The 15,191-nt window shown below is 43.1% G+C and overlaps 1 protein-coding gene across 1 annotated transcript; it reads right to left on the reverse strand.

Annotated features, from left to right (window-relative positions):
* Positions 1 to 1,929: 1,929 nt before the first annotated feature.
* On the reverse strand, positions 1,930 to 2,824 carry LOC143618052 (uncharacterized). The gene is made up of 2 exons (XM_077090392.1): positions 2,691 to 2,824; positions 1,930 to 2,621 (listed from the first exon to the last, which is right to left on the reverse strand). Exons 1-2 carry the CDS (start codon positions 2,811 to 2,813, stop codon positions 2,076 to 2,078), a joined length of 669 nt encoding a protein of 222 aa, XP_076946507.1. The 5' UTR covers positions 2,814 to 2,824; the 3' UTR covers positions 1,930 to 2,075.
* Positions 2,825 to 15,191: the final 12,367 nt, after the last annotated feature.

Genomic DNA, 15,191 nt, shown 5'->3' on the forward strand with positions numbered 1-15,191 from the left:
AGGATGACTGCTGCATTTTTTTTTATTTTTTTTTTGCATAAATCGACATTTTTGCTAACCACGTCACTAAATAGACGTGAGTTGCCCCCAAAATTGAAGCCTACTAGAACATCCTTTTAAACAACAGTTAACATGTAGGCATATCATTTAGCACCTATGTTAGCAACTTAATTAAGAACATCTTTAACATGCTACCGAGAAAATCTATTAACAGCTTTTGTTTCTGTAACGTAGTCTACACTGACCATGCAAATTTACTTATGGTTATATTTCCTTTACCGCTGCATGCAGGGGTGGCTCGTGGGACAACGAAAACAAGCTAGGGCTTTAGGCCCACACTTAATTAAGGCTCCCAATTAAAAAAAACATTATATATAGATATATTATAATGGGTAAAGCAAACTTAAAGTAATGTATTGGCCTTGTTATAGGCTTGGTTGTTACTAAAGTATAGGTTATGAGTTCAAACTTTTAATAAGCAATTTTTTTTCTTAACAATTGTCATAGAAAGGTCCCAAAATCTTGTTTACATTTAAACCTCCACATTCGTTGAGCCGACCCTGGCTGCATGCTCAAGTCATAGAACTTGCCAAACACATAATAGGCCCGACGTAACGAGTCGAGTGAAAAACTAGTTTTATAATAAAATTGAGCTTTTCTTTATCTTTAATTTGATTTTAGCATTGTTATATAGAAAAATAAAAATAAAACGTTTTAATTTGTATTGAACTTGGTGCAATTTTCAGATGTTTTAATTTTATACATAGTGATTTTATTTTCAACGTGTCATTATAAGTGACTCCCACATGTTTGTTTTATTTGGCTACATAGTATCCGATGGTGTAATAGGTATTCTCTTTTTTCAGAGAGGATAGTTCAAATCCCACAGTAGACGGGTTATGTGGATTTAGGAGTTTGTTAAAAATGTGTTCTAATTTATATCAACTTGATGTTTTATTTATTATATGTTGTGTTTTATTTCTGTGTAGATGGTTTAATTATCTAATTGTATAATTGAGAACTTTGGTGTCATAAAGCGTATTACATTTGTTTCTGTATATGTAATAATGGTTTTGTCTTTCATCATAAAGATTGGTGTTGACTTGATGGCTGTGTTGATAAGGCTAAATGCATGCATCGGTTTAGGACTCGAGTTTAAATCTTTGATGGTTCAAACATTGGGTGTTTTTTTGTTAAGTGTGTTATTTTCCCTTTGTATATGTGAGAATGGTTGTCTTTCAACATTAGCTTTGGTGTGGGTCGGATGGTTGTGTTGTTAAGTGAAACTAACCGAATTCGCGTAGATCACTGCATTTTGTTTATTTTCGGTACCGTAACAAAAACGACCGAATGTCAATTTTGTTTTTGTTCTTATTTTTTGTTATAGTTTCGGTAGCGTAACGAACGTGATGAATACCGACCAAATTTGCGTATACTCATCGCCTCAACGCCCCGGATCAACAACGCTTGGGTATCAGCGTCCGGATTTTACCCCATTGGCCAACCTCAGTTTTTATGTTGTTTTTGTCTTGTTTTTGTTTTAGTTCCGATACCATAACACACGTAATCAACACATAACGAATTTGTGTCGACTTACCGCCTCAAAGCCGGGATCGACAACGCTTGAGTTTTACCATCACCAGGTTTTACCAACCTGTCCCGACGCAACGCGCCGGGTAAACACTAGGGGGGTGTTTGGTACAGAGAATGGAATTGTAGAGAAATGGAATAGAGAAATGGAATTGCAGAGAAAGGGAATTGGCCTGGAGAATGAGAATTGACTGTTCTGTTTGGTAGTTCAGAGATTTCAGTAGAGAAATATAGCTGAGAATCATTTCTCTTGTTTGGTACATAGAAAATAAACAGAGAATTATATCAACTTTATCATTAGCACAAGTATTTTTTTCATAACAAATATTTATTAAAAAATAAAAAACATATAAAAAGATGCATAAATTCCAACCAAAATATGCATTGATCAAACCAATTCACATACAAAACATAGTTTTTAAGCAAAAAACATCAACCATAGTTAAAACCAATTCACATACAAAACATACTTCAACCATACACAACTATCCCATTGAACCATCGGTATACAACTCGACCATCTCAATTTTCTCTTCTATTGTCAACGCAAGAAAAGAACGTCCTAGATCCACATCTTTACCAATCAAATGAGCTGCTTTGAACCTTTTTTTCGTAGTGATACTTGGTAAAGCTTTCAACTCATCACTAACCTTTTCATAGATTTCACGAGCCTCCATACCTTCTTTGCTAAGTTGTTCACCCACCATCTCCCCAAATCGAAGCAAAACTTCCTTGATATCTTTGCAAGACTCTCGATATATCTCATCTGTATCCGTGCTTCTACCTCTTTTGCGCTTGCTTTTTACACTTCCTGTTTGTCCTTCAGATCTATCAACATTTGGAATAGCTTCATCAACAAAATCAAAGTCTTCAATATCAACAGGTGAGCTTTTTTGCGTCTCTTGAACAACATCTTCTTCTCCAAGGTCAACTGCTTTACTACCAGTAGCTCTATCCTTAACGAATATGGTACACAATTTGTCATAGAAAGGAAATGACTTGTCACGAAAATTCACAGCGCCTTTGTGAGACTACAAGACAATTACAAATAAATTAGACTAAAATTTTAAAATCTAAAAAACATATTTTTTAGAATATACCTTCACGTATTCATTCCAAACACTATCATCGGCAATAATACAACATTTTTGTTCATCCCAACCAAACCCACTTGTATGCACCATATCATATACAATGCTAAAGTGTGTCTTCCATGTCTTCATCCTAGACTTTATATGTGGTTATGCTTTGAGGCCAGAGTTAGGAAGACTTACATCTAGCAATTGTTGAACACCATTTAAATAACCTGGTTTGAATCCATTGTCAGCACCAGCATACTTTCCGGATGCATGTATCTCCATTAATGCATTAATTAGCTTTGCATCTTCATCATTTGTCCAGGTATGCTTGCTCCGAGTAACTCCTCTCACTATATTTGAATCTGCCATGTCTACGTACAAATGCATAATTATACAATTAAAAATCATAATTCATGTAACTACAAATACAAATATAACAAGAAACATTAATAAGAAACAAATAAAGTGCATAAATAAACATTAATAAGAAACATCCTTGGTTCTACAAATAAAAAGTACATAATTGTCAAACATAATTAAGAAACATTGTTGGCACGCTGCGCACAGCATCGCAGTCCAACTATTAAACATTTCATTAGCAAGAAGGTCTCTACGATCGGTCCATTCTTGTGAGGGCTCGATCATAGAAATAACATTGTCATGGTCATTTGCAGGTTGTGTGTGATTTACTGGGATTTCGTTATCAAGAGGGTCTTCACTCATTGTTGTTCGTATGAAATTGTGCAATAAACAACAAGCAATGATGATACGTGGCATGGACTCTATGGGATGATATGAGTTATCACGCAAAATAGCCCATCTATCTTTAATCATTCCGAAACATCTTTCTATAACATTCCTGGCCGATGAATGTCTCATATTAAAGAACTCCTTAGCATTCGTAGGAGGACGAGACCAATCGTTAAGATGATAACGTTGACCTCGATATGGAGTTAAAAATCCTTCACCATTTGTATAACCGGCATCACAAAGGTAGTATGTTCCTACAATTAACCATAAACTCTATGTTAATTATCATACTTAAATCTATGTATATTCTTTGAAAATTGCCTATCACATACCCGGAGTTATTTTAAGACCATTGGGTCTACTGATTGCATCACGCAAAACTCTACTATCAGCTGCAGAACCCTCCCATCCCGCTAAGACATACGTAAATAAAAGGTCTCTCGTACATACTCCGAGTACGTTAGTACAAATCTGCCCTTTTCTTGTCCTATATGGTTTTCTATCAATAGCAGGGACTTTAACTTTAATGTATGTTCCATCTAATGCTCCTAAGCAACCCTGAGTTAAAAGAAATCATTACTTACTAATGTATGTTAGCAAAAAATATCTTTAATAAAAAATGTGTTTGACTAACCTTAAACCATTTCCATCTTTCATCAGTTTCATTATCTGGCACTGGCACGGGTGACTTGTAGAGTTCTTTGTGTAATCGACATATAGCATTTAAGACTAACTTGAAATACCGACTTACAGTTTCCCCGGACCGATGAAATCTGTTGACTAGTATCCTATTCTTTGCATTTTGAGCAAGGGTATGTAAAAACATAGCAACTTGCTCATCGACTAGCATGTTTTTACTATTCTTTAGTCCCCCTCTAGTTTCTAGCATATCACAAAGTGTTGTAAATGCATGTATATTCATTCTTATGTTAACAACACTCGTAACATCACTTTCATAAACCATCCTCACCATGTTTTCACGCCTATTATGGTAACTCATTAAATATTTTTTACGTAAAGTCATTGACTCAATCGACCGACGCAAATGATAAGTACACAACATCCACCAACGAATCGTAACATAAATGACATAAAATGCACCTATGGCAACTATTCTTTGTCTGGAAGGTGATCTTGCCATCTACACATAAAAATATAAGAAAATTCAAGAAAAACAAACTAGACCTCATATATATAACAAATCAAAAGAGTTCATAGTTCCTATTATACACTAAACTAGACCTCACGAGAGATTGCAGGTAAATTAATGCAAAAACGCAGCCAAAGTGCACACCAAAATGCAGCAAATTAAAGTGCAAAATTGAGCTAAAGTGAAAGAAAAGAAACTACACAGAACTCAAAATTGAGCTAAAGCTAAAGTGCAAAATTTTGACATCATATGCTATTTTTTTCCTTTTAAGTCAGAAGGGGTTCCAAAACAAATGAATTCGGATCAAAACAGGTTCGGGTTACAGGTCAGAAGGGCCAAAAAATTAATTCGGATCAAAACAGGATCTGAGCAAAATGAGTTCGGCTAAAATAGAATCAAGTTAAATAGTTAATGGTGGTGGCAGCGGCGGCGAAAACAGACAATGGTCACGTGTGGTGATTACCCATTTGGGCCCTTTTTGAAGTTAATAAGAATTATAATAGTTACAAGTTTAGACCTGTCGACTAATTTAAGATGCCTATTTGACCTGTTCACTAATTTAAGGTGATCCATTTCGACCCACTAATTAATTTAAAGTTGCCCAAATGAACCGATATGTAATTTAGTTTTGCCCAAATTAACTCATTATTTGAACAATGGGCCATGACAGCTTAACATACAATCTAAAACTAGTTAAAAAATGGTGCAATCAAAGCTTCTGCAATTCATAGCAAATCTATCACATGGTTAAAGACATTAATGTGATTGTTACAACATGCTAAATATGACAATAAAACCTAACATAGCTCCCAAATCAAATCAAGGTAGGTGCAAAAATATCACATGCTTTCAAGTACGTACAGATAACTAGTCAGTTAGTTAGTAAGCTGGCTACTATATTCATCTACACACCAGTAACATTTGTCCTTCAAAATTTCTGACCACAATAATAATATGACAGAAAAGCCACATGCCTAATTTGTTTCCATGGATCATAGTTTGATTTCTCTTATCTATATTACAATTCAAGTAAAGACATTCAAGTTCTTTATACATTATCTAATTAATTAATAATCCCATTATCCACACAATATCACAGTAGAAACATTTAGAAGTTTAGAACACATTAACACAAAACCAGAAATACAGTATTACACGAATACATACATTCAGAAAGCGACCCCTCCTGTTCTCCCCAATATCAAAGTAAAACACCTGAAGAAATAAACACATTTGCAGAAATTAGGAAAGTCAATTCCATGTATATATAGAAACAATTCAAGTAATCTAATAAACACACATGTATTAAAAAATGAAGAAACAAAATAGACAAATACCAAATAACATAGACAAACTGAAGAAACGTGGATCTACTCACTGGTAGCAGATCTACTTTCCTCGGGTGTGATTATACTATTTCACCGATGGTTCTTCTGGATCTGTGTTCTTCCACCTACAAAATGAACAGCGCCGTTACTTACCCCTCAGAAAGGGACAGAGGGGTCCTCTTTGGGGTAACCCTCCGGCGTGAGAATAAGTATATGTAGGAGAAGATGATAATGTGAGAGTAAGGGAATTTTGGGAAGTATTGCTTAAAATGCTGAATACTGTATGTTACTCTGTATGATTGTGTGATTGAATATGCTTCAATGTGAATCAATGTGTCTGTAATTGTGTACGTTATGATGTATTTATAGTGCTAGGGTTTCCACTGATTGAGCTGAGACCAATCTAGGGTTTTGTTGGCCTCCTCCAATCGATTTGCGCCACGTGTCCCTGGAGACACCTGGTGCTTTTTCATTGGTTATGATCACGTGGTAACCCATGAGTCATGCTGAGCTGTCCACCTTTCATTTAGCAGCTGTCAACATCAGCATATCCTTATTCCTTAAAAAGATGCCTTCTGGAAGGTTGTCTGACGTGCACAATCAAGGTTGCCCCAATCCTGATTTGGATAAGGACGAGGTTGATTATGTGCACGTGTGATATGCGCCCATCCTGAGGATGCGCGAGGTCTTCTCTTTATTCTCACGCGCAGATGTGATACGCACAAGCATGTAATACGCGTCACGCGCGGATGCCCCACGCGCATGGGTGGGCATGTATGATGCGCGAGCATGTGATATGCGCCGCGCGCGGATGCGCCACGCACGATGTGATATGCATAAGCATATATGATGCGTGAGCATGTGATACGCGCGAGCATATGTGATGCATGAGCACATGTGATGCGTGAGCATACGTGATGCTTGAGCATATGTGATATGTGCAAGCATGTGATGCTTGAGCATAAGTTTTGGCTTTGTACCTTGATAATATCTTTGACTTCTAATGTCTTGTATATATCTTGTGGGTTGACCCGCCCCGTTCGGTGTTGAGGCGGGTACATACCTCTTCAAGCCCCCCCAGTCTAATGTGTGTCTTATCTCGCGCGAGCGCGGTAAGATAGATATTAGACTTACTGATTTGGTCTTTTAATGGGGTTTTGTCGTTTTCTTGGTTGTTTCCATCGTTGCGCGAAGTTCTATCCATTTGGTTGAAACGAAGGGTCCAAACACGTGGTTAGTTGGTGGTGACGTGCGCCGTAAACGTGTCAGACGTTTCGTGTGCTCGAGGTGCTACAGTTGCCTTTCATGTCCCCTCGCACAGCTGTCTTGAACACGTGTCGCGCTCGCATTGGTTTGCACCTGCGAGTGGGGGCGCGTCTCTGCTCCGTGGCAGGTCCGTTACGTTTTCATGTCACCTCAGACAGTGTCAAGGACACGTGCCGCGACCACGTTGGCTTACAGCTGCGAGTGGGGGCGCGTGAAATCCGATCAGTTGTCAAATTTCTCTCTCCTGGGCCTATAAAAGCAGGCCCTTCAGAAATTTTCTGTCTTCATCTTCATTGTTGCAAATTTTTGAATTTCTGCCTTTAATATTCTGATTTGAGTGTATTCATCGTTTCGAATCCTCGATTATCTGCTGCTGCAGTTGTATGTCTGATAGTTCAGACTCCTCTAACCCCTCCATCACCTCTATTGCCTCCCGAAGACGCCGTGTGAAATCTGTGGTGATGTCGACATTGAAGCAGAAGGGCAAGGGGAAGAGGGTTGTTGAGACCACATCGGAGGAAGTAGGGAAGACCAAGGCCCCGAAAAGGTGGAATGAAATCCCCTGCAAATTGAGGCAGGCCGATCTCGACAGCCTCATCTCGTCACAGGGTTTTCCCGCCCTGTTTGGCTGCATGTTGCCTGGGGCCGGGCAAACGGCGGCGGACCCGCCTGCCTGCTATATTTCACTGTACACCCATTTTTTCACCCACTGCAACCTTCGTCTTCCGATGACAAGGTTTGTAGGCGCGGTGTTACATTTTTTCGGGATTCATATATCCCAAGTCCATCCATTTGGACTTGTGCGCATAACTCATTTCGAGTTCATGTGCAAATCACAGCGCGAGGAGCCCACCCCTCGGCGCTTTCAATTTTTTTACAAGCCCAAGATCCAAGATTCTTGGATCTCCTTTATTCCTCGCAGTCAGAAGGTTAAGTGCAGCACCGTATCATTCAAGAGCCTTCATGACTGGTCTGAGAGGTTCTTCTACATCAGGGCTGGTGTAATCCCCATCCGCATGACGATGCGCGCGATCGATTCTGCGCCCGCGGATGCGGATGTTATTAAGAACCCAACCGGCGCCTGGGTTAAGAAACTGTCCGCCGAACCATCTCCCGCCAAGAAAATTCGCGAGGAGGCGCTGGTGGGAGTCGGCATGAGTAGGCTGTGGGCCGACAGCGCGCTTGAGCTCGTTATCCAAGTCGACGGGTTGTGTAAGTTTATTTCATTGCTTTATTTCTTTTTCTGCGCGAACATAATTCTTTTGCTGATATCACTTGACTTGTTTTTGCGCAGTCACCAAGGATTATATCCACGCCGCTTATGATGATCAAGTGGAGGGTGGCTCCGTCGCGCTTGGCGCTGGGGAGGTTGGTTTCCCAGATCGCTTCGATGACATGTTCATCCCAGTGGATCTGGAATTTGACTTTGATAGTGACGCGCCTGGTAAGCCTTCGCACTTATGCTTATTCCTTTAGAATACCAAAGTTTATTAACAGTTCTGTTGCTTGTATTTGCAGATGCGCTCGAAAACTACGAGCTGGAGCTCGCGGAAGAGGAGGAGGAGGAAGAGGAGGCGCCCCTACTAAAGCGCAAAGCTAAGGGGAAATCTGGCGCAGGGGGCAGTAAGAAACAGAAGAAAGATGACACCCCTGTCGCTCATCCCCATGCTCAAACGAAGGGACCTAAGGAAACCCAGGTGTTTACCACCAAGGTTTCTTTAGCTTCCCTGCCTGTGAAAGTGGGCAGACCTCCTGTCCACTTGAGGTATGGTGGCGTCACCTCCTCCGTTCGCGCGGCTGAAGAGAGAAGCAGTGCCGCGCCTGCGACAGGTATACTTTGCTTATCTTCATCTGATTGAATTATTATTAAACCTTTGCTCCTTTGAATGTTTGCAGGACCGGCGACGGTCGCAGATCAGCCGCAGGCGCCACAAGGTGCTGAGGCTGCGCCGGGGGCTGCTTCGAAGTCCCCTGTTCTACCCTCTGAAAGGGTAGAATGAACTTTATGGCGATGTTCGCCGCGCGAACAGAATTGCGCCAAGGTATGTTTTGCACATTTGTCTTCTGAATTTTTTTTTTTGGATCCAGTCATAAACCAATTTTCCTTGTTGATTTGTTAATAGGAGTTGTAGCTGGCGTACAAGTTGCTGGTGACACTCCTGGCGCCGTTGCCGACGCCGCTGGTTCTGCTCCTGCTCCTGCTAGTGCTGAGTCTCCCCTTATTGAGATTACAAAGGAGCAGGAAGCCGTATTGCGCGCCGAAATGGCGACGCCGAGACCTCCCTCGCCTCCTCCTACACGCAGCCCTCCCCGCGAAACTGGTTTGGAGCCCTCCAGGTCGCAGGAGAAGAGGCCTATTGAAGAAGATGAGGAGGATGAGGGGGCTCAAGCTGAGGACTCCTTGGGAGACCGCGCCAGCCCTGCGATGCCACAAGACTTCGCAGCGCAGACTTCAGGTGGGGCTGGCGCTGACTTTTCTGCTTCATCCCCGCAGGTATGTTTTAATTTGTTGCTCCGCTGCGCGTACCTCCATATAAGTATGTTTTTTGACTTAGAACATTTCTTGTGTTTTGCAGGGAGGTGACCACGTTTACCGCCCGAGATGGAATATTAATGAAGACAGTTCCTTCCAATCCATGGGCGTATGCGAGGACTTCTGGGCTCATGCCGTGCCTCCTACTGAAAGGAGGTATCAGGAGGAGCGCACCCGCGCGGACTTGCTGAATGACCATATTTTCGCTGGGTCGGCTTTCTTTGCTGCCTCCCAGGAGCTTCGTCGTGATTATATTAAAGTACGCGATGCTCTTGTGGAAGCCCAGCGAGAGGCTAAGGTGGCCGCCTGGAACCTTTCTGATGCTCGCGCACGAGCTGAGAAACTCCAGGCGGAGCTCAGCGAAAACCGAGCAAGTGCCAACACCGCCTTTATTAAGCGCGGGCATGAGCTCCAAGCTGCGCGGGAGAAGCAGCAGGCGGCGGAGGCCGAAGTTGCCAAGTACGCGCGGAGAGTGCGTGTCTTGGAACAGCAGGCGGAGGCGCGTGACCAAGCTATCGTCCAGAGTATCACTGAGAAATCATCACTGGAGAGCGAGGTTGCGCGCCTGAAGAAGGAGTTGGCGGCCGCGCAGGCCGATAGAGATGAGGCCTTGGCGACGGCAGCGTCCAGCCAGGAAGCACTTGATGCTGCGCAGGCGGAGAAAGAAAAAATTTTGGCGGTATTATCATCTGATAAAGAGGAGCTAAAAAAGACCAAGGAAACTGTTGAGTTATTAAACTCCCAGGTTCCTGCCCTCGAGACGTCTGTTGTTGGCCTCGCGCAGGATCGCCAATGGCTGGTGTCACAGGGCATGACTCGTTGCGCTTTGGCGATGAAATATTCCGCCGAGTTTCAGGCCCTTGTGATGGACTGCAATGCTGCCGCACGCTTGGTGAGTCGAGCTGAAGGGTTTACGGATGGGTATGAATATGGCATGTTGAAGAAGAACCCATCCGAGTACCCTTACAAGAGCGACGCGGCCTGCGCGGACATGGCCGCGGTGGGGGAGAAGTATATGAATACTCCCATCCCCATCCTTATGCAGGTACCTCGACCTTAATGAGTTTTTCTTGATTAATTTTCCAAGTGTTTTGTACTCAATACTTTTCTAATGATTTGCAGATAGCTGCGCTTGCTGACCAGCCCAACCTCGGCGCGCTAAAGAAGTTGCTCGATGAATGCGAGAGGGCTGGTGGCGATGATGGTGGCGCGGGGGATGTTGCCCCTGCCAGCGGCTCTGGCGCGGCGAAAGAATCTGCTCCTGACACCGTCGTGATAGAAGACTCCATTGAGGAGGAAGAACTTGACTATGGTCAGTTCGGAGATGAGGAGCGGGCCGCGCCAGATGCTGAGGGAGATGATGAGGGTGATGAAGCGGCTGACGTCGACGTGGAGACTTGAGAAGCCCTTCATCAAATTTTATATATATATATTTTTTTTTATACTTGTAATTTGTAACTCATCATACTTGTAAATTTCAATTGTATGGAATGAAACTTGTTTTCTCTTTTTCACATCTTGCGCATTTCCATTCATCTCTTCATGTTTGCTTGTATAGATATAAGATATGCTTGAACGTTAAAATAAGAACAAGGTTGTAAGGAAATTATTCACTTAACCATAGTCCTATTTTGTAAGTGGTTTCGCAGTATCTTGTTTATGCTGACATGCGCGATATCTTTTCTCAATTCCTTTTTTGCGCGTCGTTGTCGCGCGGTTTTTATATGGAAGTATGAGTTTTAGCCATTACATGTCAGCATGTGTTACTCAGATATCCACTATGATTCCTCGCGCGACCTCGACCTGAGACCTTAACAACTATGATATGGCATGTACTTTGCCTTAGTTGTGTTTAAGGATTTTTATGATCAGGCTGCGCGGGATGTAAGATGGATGTTTGTGAGTGTTTTGAGCTAAGGCTCTTTGTTTTGGGCTAAGGCCCTGACGTTTTTAGAGTTAAGACTCATTAACGTGTTTGAGCTAAGGCTCGTAGGTTTGGGCTAAGGCCCTGACGTTTTAGAGTTAAGACTCATTAACGTGTTTGAGCTAAGGCTCGCGCATGTATGTTTTACTTCGTTTTATTTTGTTTTGAAGTCAATATAGTGTTGTCATATTGCTCCAAATTAATAAAGGAAGTGTGAAACATGTATGCAAAGGTAATAGAACAAATATTGAAAGATAGCGCGAATCATCATTCATGATGGCTTAAAAGCCTTGATTACATATTTGAACTTTTACATGAAGCATTTTCTAAGCTGTGCCGCGTTCCACGCGCGCGGTATCTTTTTTCCATTCAAATCTTTTAAAGTGTACGCGCCTTTCCCCAAATCTTCTGAAATTTGATAAGGTCCCTCCCAATTGGGGGACATTTTTCCTGGGGGTATCGCGCGGCTAGCTTCATTGTTTCGAAGGACAAAATCATTTTTCTTGAAGTGGCATTCTTTAACGCGCTGATTATAATATTTTTCCAGCTTTTTCTTGTATTTGGCTTCATTGATGATAGCCGCTTCTCTGCGTCCTTCAAGCAAGTTGAGGTTCAATCTTCTTTCGCGCTCGTTATCAGTCTTGCTCATCATGAGTACCCTATGGGATGGGCATCCAATTTCTGCTGGGATCATAGCCTCTGTCCCATAGGTTAGGCTGAACGGGGATTCGCCATTGCTAGTTTTGCTTAATGTCCTGTGCGCCCACAGGACATTAGGTAACTCTTCGACCCAAGAATGGGATTCTCCCTCCAACCTTTTCTTCAGCCCATTTAACAAACTTTGATTCGCGCGCTCCACTTGGCCATTCCCTTGAGGGTGGTAGACCGAAGTGAAGATTTGGTTGATGTGCAATTCTTTGAGCCAGCTGGATATCTTCCTGTCAGTGAATTGTTTGCCATTGTCGCTCACAATTTCCATAGGAAGGCCAAAACGGCAAATGATGTGGCTCCAGATAAATTGCTTCATCGCCTCAGCTGTGATTTTTGCTAGTGGCTTGGCCTCAACCCATTTTGTGAAATAGTCTATCGCCACTACCAAAAATTTCACTCGCCCTTGCGCTTGCGGCAGGGGCCCCACAATATCAATGGCCCATTTGTGGAAAGGCCATGCAGAGGTCACCGGAATCAAGTTGTTCTTTGGCCGCATGGTGTTTGGCGCGTAGCTCTGACATGCCTTGCATTTTTGGATTTCTTTTAGCGCATCCAAGTACATGCCTGGCCAATAGTAGCCTGAGCTCATTGCCTTGGCAACCACCATGCGCGGGCCAGCGTGTATTCCGCAGATTCCTTCGTGAATCTCCCTAATCACATAGCTTGCTTCTTCAGCATCCAGGCATTTCATGAGCGGTCCAAGGTAAGAGCGTCGATATAATGTACCATCAAGTAGTTCATAGTTCTGCGCCTTGTGTCTTATCTTTCTCGCCTGTGCGCGATCGTCCGGTAACTTCCCCTCCTTCAGGAATTCCATTATTGGAGTTATCCAGGATGAAGGGGTTGTATGAATTACAAGGACAGATTGCGTTTGCACTGACGGGTTGCTCATCACTTCCACCCTGACATCTTTGCCAAAGTGATCAAAATTAGTTGAAGCCATCTTACTCAACGCGTCAGCAGACTTATTTTCGCTGCGCGAGATGTGTATGATTCTGAAGAAGTCAAACTGCTCAACGAGCTTTTTTGCCTGCTCTAGATATAGAGGCATTGTGTTCTCCTTGGCGTCATAAAGGCCATTGACCTGAGCAGCTACCAAGTAAGAATCAACATGGGCCTCTAGCCTTTTAACTCCAAACTTGCGCGCAATGCGCAGACCAGCCAGCAGGGCTTCATACTCAGCCTCATTGTTGGTACTCTTGAAGTCCAATCTAATAGCATAAGTATATTCATGATTATCAGGGTCCACCAGTTTGAGGCCTGCGCCGGACCCTTCGCTGTTGGAGGCTCCATCAGTGAATAGCCTCCAAACATCTTCTTCATCATTTGCTCGCGGAGGGTCTACCTCGCGCTGAGCTTCTTCAATCTTTCCCTCTGGGATTTCCGTGATGAAATCCGCTAAAACTTGACCCTTTATTGCTGGACGGGGCTTATAGGTGATCGTGTGTTCACCTAATTCCAGCGCCCACTTTGTCAGCCTTCCGGAGAGCGCGGGGCGTCGCAAGACTTGCTGGATGTTGTAACCAGTCAGAACTTCAATAGGATGACCATTGAAGTATCTATAGAGCTTGCGCGACGCGTGTGTTAGTGACAAAACTAACTTTTCCATGATGGAATAGCGCGTCTCAGGGTCTGTCAGCACCCGACTCACATAGTATATTGGCGTTTGGATCCCCTTGCGATCCACCAATAATACTGCGCCGATGGCGCGGTCTCCAGCTGACAGGTACAATGTAAGGGTTTCGCCAGGAAGTGGAGCTGTTAGCGCGGGCAGCTTTATGAGACATTCTTTTATCTCACTGAAAGCTTGCTCAGCCTCAGGTGTCCACTTGAATTGGCTCTTCTTCAAGCAGTTCCTCAAAGTGTTAACGAATGGAGTAGATTTGCTGGCGTGGTTCGCTAGGAACCTGTTGATTGACACCAATCTACCATTCAGCTTCTGAACCTCTTTCATGGTGGATGGTGAAGGCATGTCAAGGATGGCTTCCACCTTTTCAGGGTTCACCTTGAAACCATCCTTAGTGACCATTACACCAAGAAATTTCCCCTCTTCCGCGCCGAAAGTACATTTGCTCGGGTTGAGCTTCATGTTAACTTCCGTTAGGCGCTGAAGAGTTTCCTCGATGTCTTTGAGCATTTGTCTCTCCTCCCTGCTCTTGATCACCAAATCATCAACGTAGACTTCTAGATTTCTTCCGATTTGTTCACTGAAAACCGAATCCATAAGTCTCTGATAGGTGGCGCCCGCATTCTTTAAACCAAAGGGCATTTTTGTGTAACAAAAAACACCCTTGTCGGTTCTGAAGGCAGTCTTGTCTTCGTCCTGTGGTGCCATTTGAATCTGGTGATAGCCTTTGTAGGCATCCAGGAAACATTTGAGCTTGAATGGCGCCACGGAGTCCACCTTTGCGTCGATGTTTGGGAGGGGGTAATAGTCTTTCGGACATGCTTTGTTGAGGTCCTTGAAGTCAATACACATCCTCCATGACCCGTTGCTTTTCTTTACCATCACAGGATTGGCTACCCATGTCTGATATCGGATTGGGCGGATGATGTTTGCGCGCAACAGGTCCTCCACTTGCTCATTCATGGCCTTCGCCTTTTCATCCCCCATGATTCTCTTTTTCTGAGCAATTGGCTCCACCGACTTGAACGTGTTAAGAGAATGTTGCGCCAAGTCTCGCGGGACCCCCGTCATATCGGAGTGTTGCCACGCGAAAACCGACGTGTATTTTGTGAGCAACCTTTTCATTCTCAATCTCGTTTCGTCTGAAATGGTAGCGCCAATTGTGACCGTTTGCTCTGGGAATTTTGGGCTTAAAATCCACTTCTCTGGCGCATTGTCCGCCATTGGAAGTTT

Source organism: Bidens hawaiensis, unplaced genomic scaffold (assembly GCF_021521415.1).
Source record: "Bidens hawaiensis isolate Kalapana, Puna unplaced genomic scaffold, B.hawaiensis_p1.1 tig00062511_1, whole genome shotgun sequence".
Taxonomy (NCBI): Eukaryota; Viridiplantae; Streptophyta; class Magnoliopsida; order Asterales; family Asteraceae; genus Bidens; species Bidens hawaiensis.

What these genes read in the sequence shown, in the direction of transcription:
- LOC143618052 (XM_077090392.1), bottom strand. Translation starts at nt 2,813, where the DNA reads ATGAAGACATGGAAGACACACTTTAGCATTGTATATGATATGGTGCAT. An exon ending in TTTGGAATGAATACGTGAAG is followed by an intron (nt 2,622 to 2,690) that starts GTATATTCTAAA and finishes ATTGTCTTGTAG; the next exon opens with TCTCACAAAGGCGCTGTGAA.